General features: G+C 37.0%; 1 protein-coding gene across 1 annotated transcript in view; it reads right to left on the reverse strand.

Annotated features, from left to right (window-relative positions):
• Window positions 1-17,557, reverse strand: part of LOC754921 (deleted in malignant brain tumors 1 protein-like) — a 55,830-nt gene that overhangs the window by 15,497 nt on the left and 22,776 nt on the right. The window contains exons 9-15 of the mRNA XM_030995764.1: window positions 15,743-16,072; window positions 10,312-10,578; window positions 8,856-9,185; window positions 8,186-8,515; window positions 7,371-7,700; window positions 6,820-6,918; window positions 454-723 (exon numbers count right to left, since the gene is read on the reverse strand). Coding sequence (XP_030851624.1) covers window positions 454-723; window positions 6,820-6,918; window positions 7,371-7,700; window positions 8,186-8,515; window positions 8,856-9,185; window positions 10,312-10,578; window positions 15,743-16,072 — 1,956 coding nt within the window. The remainder of the gene's footprint in view (window positions 1-453; window positions 724-6,819; window positions 6,919-7,370; window positions 7,701-8,185; window positions 8,516-8,855; window positions 9,186-10,311; window positions 10,579-15,742; window positions 16,073-17,557) is intronic.

The raw sequence follows: 17,557 nt of genomic DNA on the forward strand, positions 1-17,557 counted from the left end.
GTAAATTTTTCTGTATCATTTCGATATCATATATTTAAAACAATAAACACAGTGCAGCTTTTTTGAATAACTACGAATATCTCCTTTGAAATTGAATAAACCATGTCAAATCATAGGTTTACCTATATTTACCAGTGTTGTAATGCATTGGCCTTAAGAGATAAATATACATATGTTGTTGTGAGTACGGATTCTTAAAAGCAATATGATTGCATGTTAGCCAACATTCAAGAAATTCCTAGAAAAATAGTCAAAGTCAAATGCAGTCATAAAACCTTCACTATCACTTTTCCAAATGGAAACGTCAAATTTTAGTAATTGATTTTGTAGCAATGATAAGAAAAAGTACTTGTATTACCATATAAGCTAAAAATATTTTTTTGTTTGCGATTTGAACAGAATGCCATTTATAATTACGAATATTCGTTTCCTCATGTCCAAAAGAGTTCGCACCTCCTGAGTAACACATGGCGCCTGCATCCCAGCGATGCTCACAGGAAGAGTAAAGCCTTACACGTGAACAGTCTTGCAGCCTGTCTTCTGTTCCCCTGCAAATGACACGAAGAATATCACCAGAACCCTGACCAAACCTAGCCGATCGTGGTGCGGCCAGGGCACCTTCGAACCCCAGCATTCTACATAATACCCTTGCGTTTAACAGATTCCAGAATTCATCACCACAAACGGTCATCCACGATCCACCGTACAAGACCTCCACTCTTCCTTCAGCATTGTTGGAGCAATTTATAAGACGTATATCTGGTAGAAGACTGTCGATGAGTTTCCGCAAAATTGCATTTATTTTGTATATTATCCAAAGTGGTTCATTGTGACGCAGAACGAAAATAAGAATTAACCTTTTGTCTGAAACGGATCGATTGCCCCTCGATTAAATTGAAAACATGATAACTACAATCAGATTGTTTTGATCGGACAACTGTATAACTATTAGAGGGATTGCTAGACCTTTTTTTTTTGGGGGGGGCAGGGTTTAATAATATTTTCAGACTGCTGACATTTGTCCAACAAGCTAGGAGTTTCTATGAGAGATTGTAATCTCTTTTAAATGTGAAGGAATTCTTCGTGGAATAACAAGAAAATGAAAGATATAGGTTGATAGGGTTTTAACAAAATCGGACTAAGCTCAGGTCACTCACAATATTGTGTCTGGTATTACATGGAGCCTTTCGACAAGATATCACGCTAATGATACCCAGAACGACTGGTTGAAGGTGACTAGACACTGGACCTTTAATTATAATAATAATACGACAAATTTATAAAGCGCTTGTGACATGAAAGTTTTAATGCGCTGTACATAAATCAAGATTACTTCAAGAAAATCAACATTACTAAACAAATTAACATTACTTAAATTACCAAGAAGATCAAACATTGCTAACATCATTAAAGAAATTAACATAGCATGTAAATTCCTTGGTAACTTAACATATATCATTATACAGTGTATCAATAATAGCAACAGTTTAAAAAGACATAATGTAGGCATTGTAATACTAATTCAAACTTATTTTATAGTTATTTGGGTTGATTTTGGAAAAGATGAGTTTTTAGATTTTGTTGAGAATGTCAATGGTGGCTGAGTCCTGGATATGGGCGGGGAGAGTGTTCCAAAGAGTAGGGGCACAGACTGAGAAGACTGAAAAGTACTCGTAGTTGACTGAGAAGGCCATGTCACCATTCAATGGTTTCATTTCTTGCGAGATCCGAGTCACAATTTTGGGGTAGGCATTGAATTATACTGTTTGATAGATAATGGTATTAATGTATACGATGAACAGAACAAATAAATTTACGATTATTTTTTAAATGACTTCCCTCTTACATATTATCATTTCCCGGTCATTTTTCCACGCCTCCAAGGAACTTATTCTTAAAAAGCTGTGCATTTTTTAATAGGTGTTTGCGCATTTCACAGTGTTTTGCTTTTCTTGTCAGGGTTTCCTTTACATATTAAAAGTTGTCAAACACATTTGATGATATATAATTTTGTAGTATGATTAATTTTTCAATTACTATAGTCATTTTTTTTATTTTGGATTTATAACAATGGCCTATGATGGCGAATTTCGTAACTTGGTGTACATTAAAGGCATCATATTCCATTAAATATACTATATATAGGCCTATGGAGTGCGGGACCGTCCTGAAATGCAATGTCTAGCTTACAAGTCAATACCCAATTGTTTGTAAAGTGGTCTCACTTCCTCCTCCTTTCTCTTTCTCCGCTCACGCTCTTTCCATTCCTCTAAAGTTAACTTGCAGCTTTTCCTGCCTGATTTCCACTTTTTTTATTACAACAAAATATGGTAGCGTCAAGTTTGATATTGCAAATTTATATCTCATCTGCACAATCTACCCGTGGATTTCCACGGGACTCTCTGTGTATATAATTAGTATACAAATAATGTATATTTCGTCGTTCAATATAAGACAATAAATGAACCATGTATTTCATAAGTATATATCAAGTTGAAATATCATGACACGAGGTAAATTCTGAATTTTTGAGGTGAATATAATATGTTATAGGAAACAACAAATTGCATGCTATGTATGTTAAATATGATTCAGGGTACATTTGTAATCCTTTGGAATAAGGGCCTCACTTTACATGCCCCAAGCTAAGATATTAGCGAGTTTTCGCTCAGCAACGGACAGACCTTCGCGGACGCAGAACACTCATGTTTACGGCCGTTGCACACAGACCGCCCTTGATACAATACGTGGTTTCGCTTTTCGGTGAATGCGTACGTATCTCTACGGAGGTATTGCATTTGCAATGCCATTAGGCAATTTTCGTAATGTAACCCAATTTAATGCATACGTCTTTGTGAAGTGCCTCGATACAAAATATTTCATTCACCTGATAAGGATAATATTATTTCAATAGACAGAATCCAAGCTGCATAAATTAGTTGTTGCCAGTTCGACAAACATTAGGGGTATTTCGCAAGCTCATTGCGGACAGAGAATCTGCGGTTCGTGTGCAAAATCGAGAAGCTACTATAGTAACAGCAGGGTGATCGCTGAGGTATTGAAACCCAGAACGGGTTTTGGCCAAATCTACGGGTATTCTCAATGACGCCCTAAGTGAATAAACAGCCAATCAGCGAGCTTGTACCAAAGATGGTACGTCTAAACGACTGATTCGTCTAATAACGAAGAATGACGAATTTTAACAGGCGGATCTAGCTTCTTTTTTATGGCGTAGGCGGGGGGGGGGGGGGTTGACATTTGAAAAATCGCGCCGACCAATATTTCGCTTAGTGGGCGGGGGGGGGGGGGTAGGGAGCACTAACATTTGTTTTCAATTTGAAAAAAGTGCCAACCAATATTTCGGGGGGGGGGGGGTAAAAAGCACCTTGGCCAGCCCAAGGGAGGATTTAAACCTCCTAACCCCCCTAGATTCGCCCCTGACACGAATGACTCTTCGGTGAGTTTTTTTTCTTCCGATTAGTGTTTCTGAACAATAACAACATGAATATGGATATAACATGATTTGTTTTAAAACCTGATGATAAATTATTGTTGAAATTTGATAAACAGCCGGTTTGTGGCTTGGTCGAGACAAGTTGTTCTAGTCGTGTAGTACCGTCTGTATTGTATTGCGTGGAAGGGAACAGGCCATTTCCGTAATGTAATCAAATTTAATACATACGTCTTTGTGAAGTTCCTCAATACAAATTATTTCATTCATCTGTCTAGGATTCGCAATAGTCAGAATGCAAACTGCATGTATTAAGTGTGGCAACATGTATGCAGATTGGATTCTGTCTATTTAAATACTAGTATTATTATCAGGTGAATTAAATAGTTTGTATCGAGGCACTTGATTCACTTGGGGCGTCATTGAGAACGCCCGTAGATTTGGCCAAAACCCGCACAGTCTAATTAACTTTAGCACGCATTATACAGTACCAAAAAAGTGTTTACGTTGCACGTTCACTCACGCACATATAGAAATATCCCATGCTTTGGCGTTCAAGTAGGCCTACAACAAAATATGTGAACCGACAACTTCCAGAGTGAGGCTATATTTCACCGAGGCAGCAAGCTGAGATTAAGATATAATGGCTCGAGACACATTCTAAATGTACATGTATTGTATTGTATTGTATTTATTAAACTTCATTGATGTACATCAATATTCTGTTTATAAACATATAATCACTTTACAATGTAATGTAACAATCAATATTCTGTTTGGGAAGATATACATCATATAAGTATACGTATACATCATCTAAATTTTTAAGTGATTATATGTAATACTGAATGCATGCAGTATTTGTAATATAAAATTGAGGGTATTTGCGACCTCTTGCCTTGATCCCTTGGAGTCGAGCCATGCGCGCTGCTCAAACAATGGAGTAATTATGCAAGGAAGAGAGGTGCGCAGAAGATTCTCTTTTGTATGCGTTATACCGTGTTAAAAAGGTTGTTATATTTTGCAAAGTCGTGCACATTATAACAATATATTGAGTGTCCCATGACACGTTTATAGCCAAAAGGATACTCACTAACAAATGCACCAAACAAAAGGAAGAAACATACTGTCGAGGAGCCAGAACTGTTATTTTCAAAGCAAGATAGGTATATTTAGTTGCGATGTTAAAGGTAAAGACCAGTTATGGTCATGCGATTGCATTGTGAAAGAAACGTTGTGGAATTGCTCAGAAAAGGTTGATCATCTAGCATCTAGCATCTGCAAGGTTCTGGAATCATCAAAATGATAAGAAATTTGGCCCATTCTTCCTAAAGGTACAAGCACTATACACAGAAAGATGTATATGGGACTACCCTATATCTCTCACAGACCATGAGAGAAACAAATTTACCAAATATATGAATTAGTAGGCGGTTTCCCGGCAAATTTGTTATCATCATGTATTAGTCAAAACATATTCTTTCACATGATTGGTAATGAGAGCTTCCATTTCATTTTTTGAAATTGGGGCGTTTCCAATACTGGTCTTTACCTTTAAGCCTGACTTGTTATCCTTTTTTATTATCGTTGGACAAATACGTATTGTGAAAATAGATTATTTTGATGCATAGAAAGGATTTCCATATGATTATGAAGAATCTCTTAACATCTCTATTACATAATGAATTGAGCCACATCTAATGTGATGATAGTGATAGAGGCAATCGAGTACAGTCAATATCTAAATAGTTTGATATGTAACGTCTACACTAAAAGAAGGAACGCAGTATGATTGATACGATTTCATTTGTTTCCCTTATTGTACATACCTTGCTATGTCGAACATTTTGCTCTTATTTGGTTAAGCAATTACATTCGTAAATTTATTTACAATCTTACAGAAATGGTTATTCGTGTATCACAAAGAGGTAAAATTACAGAAAATATATGATATTTTCATTTTTTGTACCCAAATGCTTATTGTTTTATTCATTATTTCAACACTGATAAAGTAATTATTGTCGTTTAACTTGATATTTACATGAAAGTCTGTATTACTGTCATACATTTCGTCTTGAATGATATTATACAATGGAGAAAAAACCTATATATGTCTGACAGTGTCTAATCTACGAGTTGGTTTAGATCAGTGGTTTGAAGATAAGTTTAATCATTGGATATGTCCATTGAATTAAACAATTATTTAGAAAAACAGTTGCGTGTGAATGGTAATAGAATAGGCATTAATCTTCATTGAACTGAGATGGTATGGAACTAAAGAGGATTTTAATTTACTTGCTGAACTTATGACCGCCATTAATAATTACATTTGACATCCCTTTCAGTTTTCCATCGTACTGAAGCGGAAGAATCCTTTTCGATCGTGGTGATTTGTTACTACTAAAATACGGCTCTCATTCGATAATCTTTTTTCAGCACACTTGTGTATATCCTTACAAATGACGGATAAGTGCATTATCAACAACTGAACCACTTCTCATAAGTGTCTAATTGTATCTTTTATCTTTTACCCCACAGTTGTCATGTCCATATATTCATGGTAATAATTCCGTGTTATGTTTTTTGTTTCACGGCAGCCTCCAGTCTTTTATTTAAACTCTTAGAAACTTCAGGAGTTTTTTGAGGTGCAGTTTTATTTATTTGCACACTAGATAGTGTTTTTCCATCGTGTTTGCTCGGGTCTGTGTCGGAGTTGTCCTCTCACGGGAGAAGATATCCATTCATGTCCACATCTTTCCCCGCTGAGGGCGTTTGGTAGACAGTTTTCTTGTCGATGTACTCATGATTATTCGATTTATCGTCACGAAATTGATCAGCCGTCGCTGTCACTCCATCATCCGATAATGCGTCCCTGGTCGGAAGGATATATCCATCGAGATCAAAGTGTTTTTCATTGTCAGGTGTTTCATAAACGGTATTCATGTCCATGTATTTATGTGGTTCTCCTTTTGTGATGTATTGCGAGAGATTCAGATCATTTTTTCCGTCATCATCAGTTGCTATATTTGATTCATAATCATGATGAAGCATACCGGATTTTCGTCTATCCGGTAACCGAGGTGGGGCGTTCAGGTCTTGATAAACTGAGTTAAGCGAAATAGCTTGCATCGTGCCAATACTCGTTACATCCACATAAATATCGGCGTTTATATTTTTCGCAGCCCTTCTTTTTCTTATTCTATGAAGACAGTACCAGCAGGACAATATCAGAATGATGGTAAACAATAAAACGCAAAGCCCAAGTAGAAATATCTTTGGAAGATCTGACAACAGACTAGGTCTTGTATTCAAGTTCAGATCTTCAAAATTAGTCGGGATTTCCTGATTGCGGGAAATTTTCTGCGTACTTGACGATGCTACTGTAATGTCGTCAGCAGCTGTCATCGGATCGTCAGTTGTAGGTGTCGTAACATCAGGCGCGACTAAATGGGAATAGGCAGCCATATCTATGACAAAAGTGGAACATAAGATAAATATCATTAATAAACAATTCACATTAAGACATTCCACATTTTCAAAATATATACGGTAAAAAGATAAAAACATGGGCTATGATAATTTTTATTATAAAGATTTGAAAACGAAGGTGTGTATAAAGTTTTGAATGAAGTTAAGAGAAAGTTAGTAACTTTTTGAAGTAATTAAATCCTTTATTTCTCGTCATTGCGCTGATTCCAGCTTGAATCGTAACTGCTTAATATAATGCACACGATTCCGTTTCCCTGTATAAGAATAGTTATCTTTATAATGAATTTCGTAAATAATTTTTTACCTTTTTCCTTGTAAGCAATTCATTCATAATTGGATTCAAAACGTGTCAAAATTAGTTAGGTCACTTTGAAAGGTTAAATGAAAAATGATGACTGGATGCAATGTGCGTAACATTTAAATATTGTACCTCCCATGAGACACGTGACCCCGGCGTCTTCGTTATGTTGACAGTTGTTCACTCCAAATCCTAGATGTGCGCAGTCCGCAAGATTGTCTTCCGTTCCATCGCACCCGACATGAGACAGGAGAATGTCATCGGACCCCTCGCCAAACTGGGCTGAACCTGGTGCAGTCGAGGCGTTTCCGAATCCTAGCATTCTGCATACGACATTTGCATCTTGCAAATCCCAGCCATCGTCGCAAACTGTTCCCCAGGTGCCGTTGTATCTGATCTCCACTCTGCCTTCAGAACTGTTGGATCCACCCACGAGCCGTACTCCAACAGAGTTTGGATAGGCTAAAACGAAAATGAAATTTCTTTCTTTTAGTAATTGTCATTCTCTGTCCTTTTCTAGTTTAGTTCTTCATATAATTATTTGGGTATGCACTCAATTTAAGTCAATATCTTATTGGAGTTGGAGAGTTTTTAATAATCGTATCTGTTCAGCCTCCTATCGAAGACATCTATACTAGCCTTTGTTATACCCGAGAGATGTATCGACATTTAGTGAAAGTGTCTATCATGCAAATTAGACTGTAAAATACAAATTTTAAAATAAATGACCATTACCCAAATAGTGCCCTGTTTTCTTGTGACAATTCATTCATTGCACATTCTTTACATTGTGCAAACAGCGTCTATCCGGCACGAATGTCAGTGAAACGACTTAAAACAGCTGAACAACAATCTTTACAGGGTGATTATGAAACCACTCTTGTGCCTGACTATATCATAAAAAGGTATGCACACAATATCATTTTACCGAAAGTGTTGACACATACCTCCCGAGTAACAGATGGCACCAGCATCCTCTTCATGTCCGCAGAAATTGACACCTAACCCAAGATGTGCACAGTCCGCAAGATTTGCCTCCGTTCCGTCACAACCAACAAGATTGAGAAGTATATCCCCAGATCCCTGACCAAACCTTGCAGATGTCGGTGCGTCCAAGGCTCCCTCAAACCCCAGCATTCTGCAGACGACCCTCGCGTCTCTCAGATCCCAGCCATTATCACAGATAGTTCCCCAGGATCCATCGTAGAAGACCTCCACTCTTCCTTCAGCTTTGCTGGATCCATCGACCAGCCTTATTCCGAAAGGATTTGGATGGGCTGAGGCAAAGGAAATCGGTAATTGATAATGCAATTAAAAACCAATAAAATGTGAAATAGCACACAAAATGAAATAGATGGCACAAGGCAGTTATGTATATGTTATTTGTGAAGTTACTGTAGTAAAAGTTTAGATGGTTTCAATATGATTCTTAAGCTAAAGTATTGGTCCCTACTTTGAATAAGCCGGAAGGAAACTAGTGGAAACTAGACTCATTATTAACATGTCTTTTCTTGAACATATCATCAGCTCAAGACCATCCACGACTGATATTAGTGGATAATAAGTAAACTCCTAATATAATGATATATCGGGACTGCTTGTGGCGGTTAAACATACCTCCATTGTAACAAATAGCGCCCGCATCTTCATCATGTCCACAGTAATGTACTCCAATCCCTCGGTGAATACATTCTGCTACGTTTTCTTCTGTTCCGTCACATCCGATGACATCTAGAATAATACGACCAGCGCCCTGACCAAACCTAGCAGATCCCGGTGCGTCCAAGGCTCCACCAAACCCCAGCATTCTACAAACCACCCTCGCGTCTCTCAGATCCCAGCTGTCATCACAGATAGTTCCCCAGGATCCACCGTGCAAAAGTTCTACTCTCCCTTCAGCATCGTTGGACCCACCGACAAGACGAACTTTAAATGGGTTCGGATGGACTACAAGAGAATAAAAACTTAATAACTGTTATTTTCTTATAGATGATATCATCACAAATTTCAACATACGTTAGATGCAAAAGTATGATGGCAGTTTAAATAAATCGAGCCATCTTTCGGTTGCTATTGATTGCAAATAGTTATCCTATCAGTACTACCTCGTAATTAACTACATATTAAATGCGGAGTGTAGAGGCGAAGAAAATTAACACCATTGTGCCTTAATCAAATGATTTATAGACCGTAGGGAAACATCTTATTCTTACATGACTATTATGTACGTTCCTCCACAATACCTGCCTCCTTATAAATCGACCGAATGAAAACAACTTGCACAATGATAATAACTATATATTTTGTGAAAGATCCAGCCCCTTAACAAAATTAGTTAAAAATAAATTCATTAAGAGGCAAAAAGGGAGATTTTTAAAGTCACTTATAAAAGAATTATTCTGATGTTCGTTCTCATTGAACCTCGTTCTCGGATAGGTGTACTACAAGTTTATAATATCTAGAAATAATACCTCCTGAGTAACACATGGCACCTGCATCACTTGTATGACTGCATGAGTAACGTGCATTCACTGAATAACCACATTCTGCAAGGTTGTCTTCTGTACCATCACAGTTGACCCTATCGAGAAGAATACGACTAGAGCCCTGACCAAACCTTGCAGACCCCGGTGCGTCCAATGCTCCATCAAACCCCAGCATCCTGCAGACTACCCTCGCGTCTCTCAGATCCCAGCCAACACCACAAACAGTTCCCCAGGATCCGTCTTGCAAGACCTCTACTCTGCCTTAAGCACTGTCAGAGCCATTGACAAGCCGAGCCTGGAATGGGTTCGGATGGGCTATATAATGAAAATATGTTAAATTTTATGTTTTTGTTTACATGATTCGACTTCATTTTTTTCGTGAATTAGGAATGGCATGGACAAAAATAGAAATTTGTCAATCTCAATAAGGTATTCCTACGTCGAATTTCATGTATTCATGTATTTATTGAAGGGGAGACTTTCGGAAATATTGTAAATATTTTATGAACGTAATTAAAGTTTTAAAAAAGTAATATAATTCTGAAAACATGCGCGTTCCACATTTTTCTTTTTTTGTTAGTCCGTACCTCCTAAATAACATACGGCACCTGCATCCATGTGATGTCCGCAGGGAATGCTGGCCCCAAAGTATGGACAGTCGGCCAGGCTGTCTTCTGTTCCCCAGCAATCGACACGAAGAACATCACCAGATCCCTGACCAAACCTCGCTGATCGTGACGCAGCCAGGGCACCGTCGAACCCCAGTATTCTGCAAACCACTCTTACATCTCTTAGATCCCACGAGGCACCACAGACAGTGCGCCAGGATTCACTATACAAGAACTCCACTCTTCCTTTAGCATGGTTGGAGCCATTTACGAGACGTACTTCTGGTTGAAAAGTGTCAATGGTGCTATTTCTTCTCCGCCACCCATTTTATAGGAAGAATAGTTTATCTGGTTATATAAAGCGTTAGAATATGTCTCTGAAACCACAAACAGCTCTGGTTCTCCCTCTTTTAAAATGAACAGTTGATTGATTTTTGACAAGTGATATTCTTCATCCGTCACTGAATTGGTGGTATGGTATCGTATGCCATAGTATATCCTTGAAAATGTCAATCTAGAACAATTTTTTGGGGGACGGGTTCATTTTCCCCAAATCGCCAGACCGCTAGCCGAAATTCTCCAAGAATCAGAAAGGAAAGAATATGGAAAAGCAGATTTTCTTGCTATACTAAAAAAGTTTTGAAAATATTGGTAGATTCTTTAAACAGATTAGAAATCAGTTAGAAAGTGGTTCACTATTTTTTTCAAATTATACGGCTAAATATAAAACAGCAATGTTTTATGTCAGTGTTTTGTCCTTTGGTGAATATTAGTGGGAAGCAGATATTTACTTAGTTTGGACAAAGGCATGGAAGAGTCTTATTACCACATTAGCTGTACACTGTGTCGTTTATTGCGAAAAGCGACATGAAAAACGAACGAAACCTTTTTAACACGGGGTTTAATGAGAGGCAGAAAAAAAGAGAAATATAGATCCACAGATATCAAAGAAAATTTGACAAATGATAAAGGTCTAATGTTTTAAAGCTGTGGCGATCAAACACGTATTAGTTATTTGACATACGTCGGGAGTAAAAGAAATTTCTCCCGAAAAAATAGTTATCCCATGGTACTCACAATGTGTCCTACATTTTGTTCACGCTTATCGGTGAAATGTATTTAATATATTTACATTCAACACTAAAAGTGAAAGAAATTATTTTAACTTTCTTTAACTTTTTACTTTCACAAAAATGAATAGAGGTTTGTTTTTTAAAGATATTTTATTGTTTATTCAATTTACAAAAAATAATAACAGATTGATAATGTATGTATATAATTAAACATAATATTACAAGATATTACAGTCACATATTACTCCGACATAAATTGAATTCAATTCAATTCAAGTATTTTTAAAAGACACATATATCAAATCGCAACATTTTTATATCTCGTCATTAAACTTACAAATGCGTTACAAAGCATATATACTTTTGGTCACTAATAATCACATAAGCATAACAGAATTAATATAGTATTACAAAATAATGCAGCTACATTACCCCAACATAAAGGACATATATGACAACAATTCGCACCTTTCCGTTTTTACATCTCGTTATCAAACTATTACAAATGCTCAAGAAATCATATATACGTTCAGTTACTAATTAGCACAGAATCATATACAGTTGGAAGTTATTACTCATATATAACCATATAACATGTTATGCACTGGATGAACAATATTTCAAAAAGAGCTTTACGCACACACGCACACGCATCCTCCCAACACACATACACATTCATGTACACACACTTCTTTAATTTTATTATAATAATTTTTTTTTTATTCCTCCAATAGTGTAATTAAAACATACAATTGAATAAAATAAAAACATTTTCAATATTGATTGCTTATACATAAACAAAAACATAATTAAATAAAAACTCATATGCCGTATATATAACTGAGCAAAATTGAAAGTACATAAACATTAGTCAATTGTACATATTCACTAATAAAATAAAAAATAAAAAATAAAAACTGGAGGTTATTTTACTGGTACTCCCAGATCCCACTCCCTCACACAAACACAAACACACACACACCACAAAACACACCACATTCATACACACCACCATACCAAAAACACATCCCAAAACACATCCTATCACACACTACAACAAAAGTTGCCACGCTGTGAAAATTTGCGCAATCTTATATTCCACACATGCACGCATAATCAATGCATGAATATACCCTTTGCATTTATTTGGGGAAAAAATTGATTTGTTAAAATAATACATATATATATATCGTGTTGAAGTGGACCACTCCATTTACATTACCTAACAGACAAGCTGGTGATAACTATACATCACTCTGTTTTAGTGCGGGTTTGAAATGATCAAATTATTAAATTCGAGATTATCAGTAATTAACTTACAGGCGTTACATAAACTGACGATGGTAATATCATGGGATTTCAAACTGTATTTACAGGCACGTTTACATCGTCAAAAAAATGACACTTCGTTGAGTACATCATTGTGTGTGCATCACTATCAAAGTTTCTGATTACAATATTTTCAAAATACATCTATCCTGGTCTTTCCTTTGTGAGTGTTCTTCTAAAGTTCCATATTTTCTATGTAGACCTATTGATGATCCTCGTCATATTAAATTTCATCTCAATTATCAACGTCTGTCCAACATTCGGGTTTGGACGAAATAATTGTTAAACTTCGTAATGTTTGGTATCTAAAAGAAAGTCCAATATCTAGAACTATGTCCCCCATTGTTGTCCCTTTTTTAATAAAGGCACGTACAAATATGACGTCACAAAACCGCATTGTTTTGATATAATGACGTAAAGAGCCATACCTTTACACTTAAACACGTGACAAATATGCAGCTATTTTATTTTTTGCATCGGTTTACCGCGCGATATCTGACCAAGTCTTATGCGGTTGTGATGTTGGTGTATTCAGAAATGATATCGTATTGCCTATCTTGCAAAGACCTTACCCCTTTGACTTTGTCTTCGCCAGGTGATACGCCAGTTACTGCCATTTTATCATTCATCGGGACTCTAGCCTGGTGTGTTGAGATTGTGGAATTACGATTACAGTCAGGATAATTGTCTTTACCTGCAGAAGGCTCTTCATAAACAGTTGTCATGTCCATGTATTCATGCAGCTCAGTCGCTGTACTGCCTTTTGTTATGGAGGCATGTCCTACATCTTTCGCATATGGACAGTTTTTCCGGGATCCTTGAGTTACAGATGGATCCCTGTCTATGCCTACATCCGTATCTGAGTTGATATCCATATACTCGTGAGGGTAATTTCCTCGAGTATGTTTCGGTTCTCTGCTGACACTTGCTTTCTTGTAACACCGTTGGACATTAGTTACATTCAAAGAAATTTCGTTTCCTGAACCTGTAACGCCAGGTAGGAGATACCCGTCAGTGTCCGTGTCTGTAACTCCTGGGGGCTCTTTAAAAACAGACTTGATGTCCATATATTCATGAATCCCACCTTGTCCGCTGGATTGTAGTGTCCCTTTCAAACTTCCTTTATTGTCAATATCGGGTAGACAAGTTGATATAGCTCTCAAATTCGGGGTGACTTCGTTTTTGGAGGGTGTAACGCTTGGGAGAAGATGGTTATTAACATCTTTGTCGGCGTCTACTGATGTCACACCAGGTAGGAGATAACCGTCAACATCAAAGTCCAAACCGGATGAAGGCTTTTGATAAACAACGTCCATGTCCATGTACTTATGATCTATATCTTGTATATTTGTGTGTGTTGCTCTCGTCATTTTGACATCATTCTCTTTTACATTGGCAGCCGTCGATACTATTGTTGATGTAAATTCAGACTTTGAAGCTGTTGAAGTTGGAAGAAGATAACCGTCAATGTCTGTGTGTGTGTCAATAGGAGGCGTTTGATTAATAGTATTTATTCGCGACATCATGCGAAATTCAGACTTTAATCCAGATTTCGTTGCCCTCCTAGTTGGAAGATAGCCATCAAGATATGTGTCTGTGTCTGTTGAGGACTTTTGAGTTGCATGCTTCATGTGCATGTCTTTAGGAATTGCCTCTTGTTTATCGCTATGCCTTGTTCTTGTCATTCTTTTGTCGTTGCAAGAACCTGATACACATGCGGCTCTCGTAGCTACCTTGGGGGTTAATTCAGACCTCAAAGCTGTGGAAGATGGAAGTAGGTAACCATCAAGATCTACGTCTGTGCAAGTCGTGGGTTTTTTACCAATAGGCTTTATGTCCATGTATTTATGAATCGCATCTTGTTTATTGCTGTGTTTTGCTCTAGACATTCTTATCTCATTGTCAGAACCTACTTCTTCTGCAGTTGTCGTTCCTATTTCCATGTATACTCTTGGTTCCGGAGTTGTTGCAGTTGGTAAAAGATAACTATCAATGTCTTCAACTTTAGAATTAGGTCTTTCACGGATAGTATTCATGTCCATGTATTCATGGGTTGCGTTTAGTTCGTTGTCGCCAATGATGTGCACCTGTTCACCTGTCGTGTTTTGACTTACTGCCAAAGCAACCTGCGATTTATTTTTCCGAGATGATACAACGGCTGACAAGCGTTCTGGTAACTTGGGTGGGGAACTAAGATCCTGATAGATTGAGTCTAAGTTCTGAAGGTCTACAGACCTAGAATGCATCAAATCCATGTATACAGTTGCATCAAGATTCTTTTTAGCTCTTCTCTTCCGGGATCGACATAGGCAATATACGAACGCTGCGATAAGAATAATGCTCGAAACGGGGATACTTATTCCGAGCAATAGGAAAAGATTGCGGGGGACTTCATAAAATTGTAGATTTTCAGGTTTATCTAGCTTGAAGTGTCCAGGTATGTTTGGAGTATTTGAATACAGATATGTATTACCAAGATCTGTCGATAGCCCTTCACGGGTGGTACTTGGCAAAGAAGGATCAGTAGTCTCGAATTCAATAGTACTAGTAGATTCTGAAATATAATAAAGAATGGAGAAATATTCAGTAAAAAACAACAACAGCGCTCATCAAGGATCAGTAGTCTCGAAATCAATAGTAATAATAGATTCTGAAAGGTAATAGCGAGTCATTATAAGCAACACATTTCTCTATTCGGATGCCTTTATGCTAATGTAGCTACAGTAAGTCTTTGATTACTTCATTATTGTTATTTTTCTTGTCCTTTTTAATAGAATATATGAATACAAATAATTTTATTTTGTGTTATTAGAGCACAAGTTGAATCATTTCGTGTATAAGTAACAAGGGGATTAACTGCTTTGTCGTATCTAGGGTTTACTAGGAGGGGACGGGGTCAATGGGGTTGGTTCTCACCCGGAGCAATGGAAATGTTTGTGCTCTTGCACTAAACGAAAATTCATTGTCTGGTAGCTGTAAAACTAGATTAAAATGCCGAGAAAACATACTTCCTGAGTAGCAAACGGCTCCTGCATCCCTTGTATGGCTGCATGAGCAACGTTCAACCCCTTCATGAGCACAGTCAGCTAGGTTGTCTTCTGTTCCCTCACACTCGACATATAATAGAAGAATCCGACTAGAGCCCTGACCAAACCTAGCAGATATCGGTGCGTCCAAAGATCCATCAAACCCAAGCATTCTGCAAACTACCCTGGCGTCTCTCAGGTCCCATGAATAATCACAAATAGTTCCCCATGATCCATCATGCATGACCTCTACTGTGCCTTCAGCGTCATTAGATCCACCGAATAGACGAACTTGAAATGGATTCGGATGGGCTAAAAATGAATTTTAAAAAGTGTTATTCGTTTTTACCAGTGTAACGGTATAATAATTACAGACAGGTTTAGCAACATTTTTGGAGATGATTACATTGCGAAAACGTAATTTTTTCAGGAAAATTATTTACGTTTCGATATCATTCATTTTAAAAAATGAACACAATACATATGTTTGTTTTTTTAATACAAACATCTCTTTTGAAATATGATAAACCATGTCAAATCTAAGGTTTGCCTTCATTTATCAATGCTGTAGTGTATAGCCTTTTCCCATTGCCTTGGCCTTAGCCCTGATGATTCAAAGCGTTTTTACTTTTTCTAACAATCCCAAGGCAATTTCATTAATTTTACTGTTTTTAGTAAAATTGTAGTTTGGTTTCTTGTCTAATAACAGTTTGTTATGAAGGCAATACCAATTCTTCAGGTAGGTGAACAAAACAGATCAAGAAAATGTCCCTCTTGCAACAAATCCTAAGAGACCAACACAATGTCCCTCCTCTGACAAAAGAAGTGCCCCGATGTAAAATCAACCCTTGTTTTCCGTCATTCATGTCAATACACATGCCTTTTTCGATAGGTAGCTATACAGTGCTATTTAATCATGTCAATGTAGCGTAATAATTTGTGTTTTAGTTTACTTTATTTTAGTTAAGAAAGTTATATTTTTTGTGATAGTAATACATGTATGTACAGCGCCATGAGCGTCAGAGCCTGGCGGATACCGGCGATATATAAATATCCATATTATTATTATTATTATTATTATTATCTATGTTGCTTGGCTTTTTTCACTGCTGATTCGACCCCCTTCCCTCCACCAGTAGAAGTACAAGTCAAATCTGGCTTTTATAAATTATATTTAATGTCACCTGCGACAAAAAGCGTCCCATCGAATTAACACATTTTATTCCTTTGAAGGCGAAACAATACGCAAAATAGATGGCGCGAAAAAAGCATCATATGCGCCACTAAAACGCAGGGTAAAAAGGCATTAGGAATTATTTTGTGAGATAAAAGCAACAATTTTCTAAAGCTCGTTCGCAGTGCGCTTTATCACAACGTAATTGAATTAATGTAACTCATAAACATCTTATTAAAGGGTTCAGATAATAACTAGAAGAAAAAGAGAATGTCATCGTCATTCCTACGCTCCTTAAAATTAGCTTTTGAGTTGCATCGGTATAATGTTAATACTGCGCCCCATAAAATAGGATAACGTATGTATAGTTTAAAATGGCACTTGCGAATTTTCAACATTTTAAAGAAATCTAAACTTTGAGATGCTTTTTTAATTTCCTGGACAAGATTAATCCTGGTATTCGAGAATATCGTGTATTATTCATTATAAGTCGAACTCTATACCGCTTAATTAAATTGCTCCCTTATATATTCATGTGTCAAATGCCTTCAATTACTTTGAAGGTTTGCCCCCTGTCGTCATAATAAGTCTGGGTGGAGGGGATGAAGACAATTTTGTTTTAC

The sequence above is a fragment of the Strongylocentrotus purpuratus genome, unplaced genomic scaffold, assembly GCF_000002235.5.
Source record: "Strongylocentrotus purpuratus isolate Spur 01 unplaced genomic scaffold, Spur_5.0 spur5_scaffold_3, whole genome shotgun sequence".
Lineage (NCBI taxonomy): Eukaryota > Metazoa > Echinodermata > Echinoidea > Camarodonta > Strongylocentrotidae > Strongylocentrotus > Strongylocentrotus purpuratus.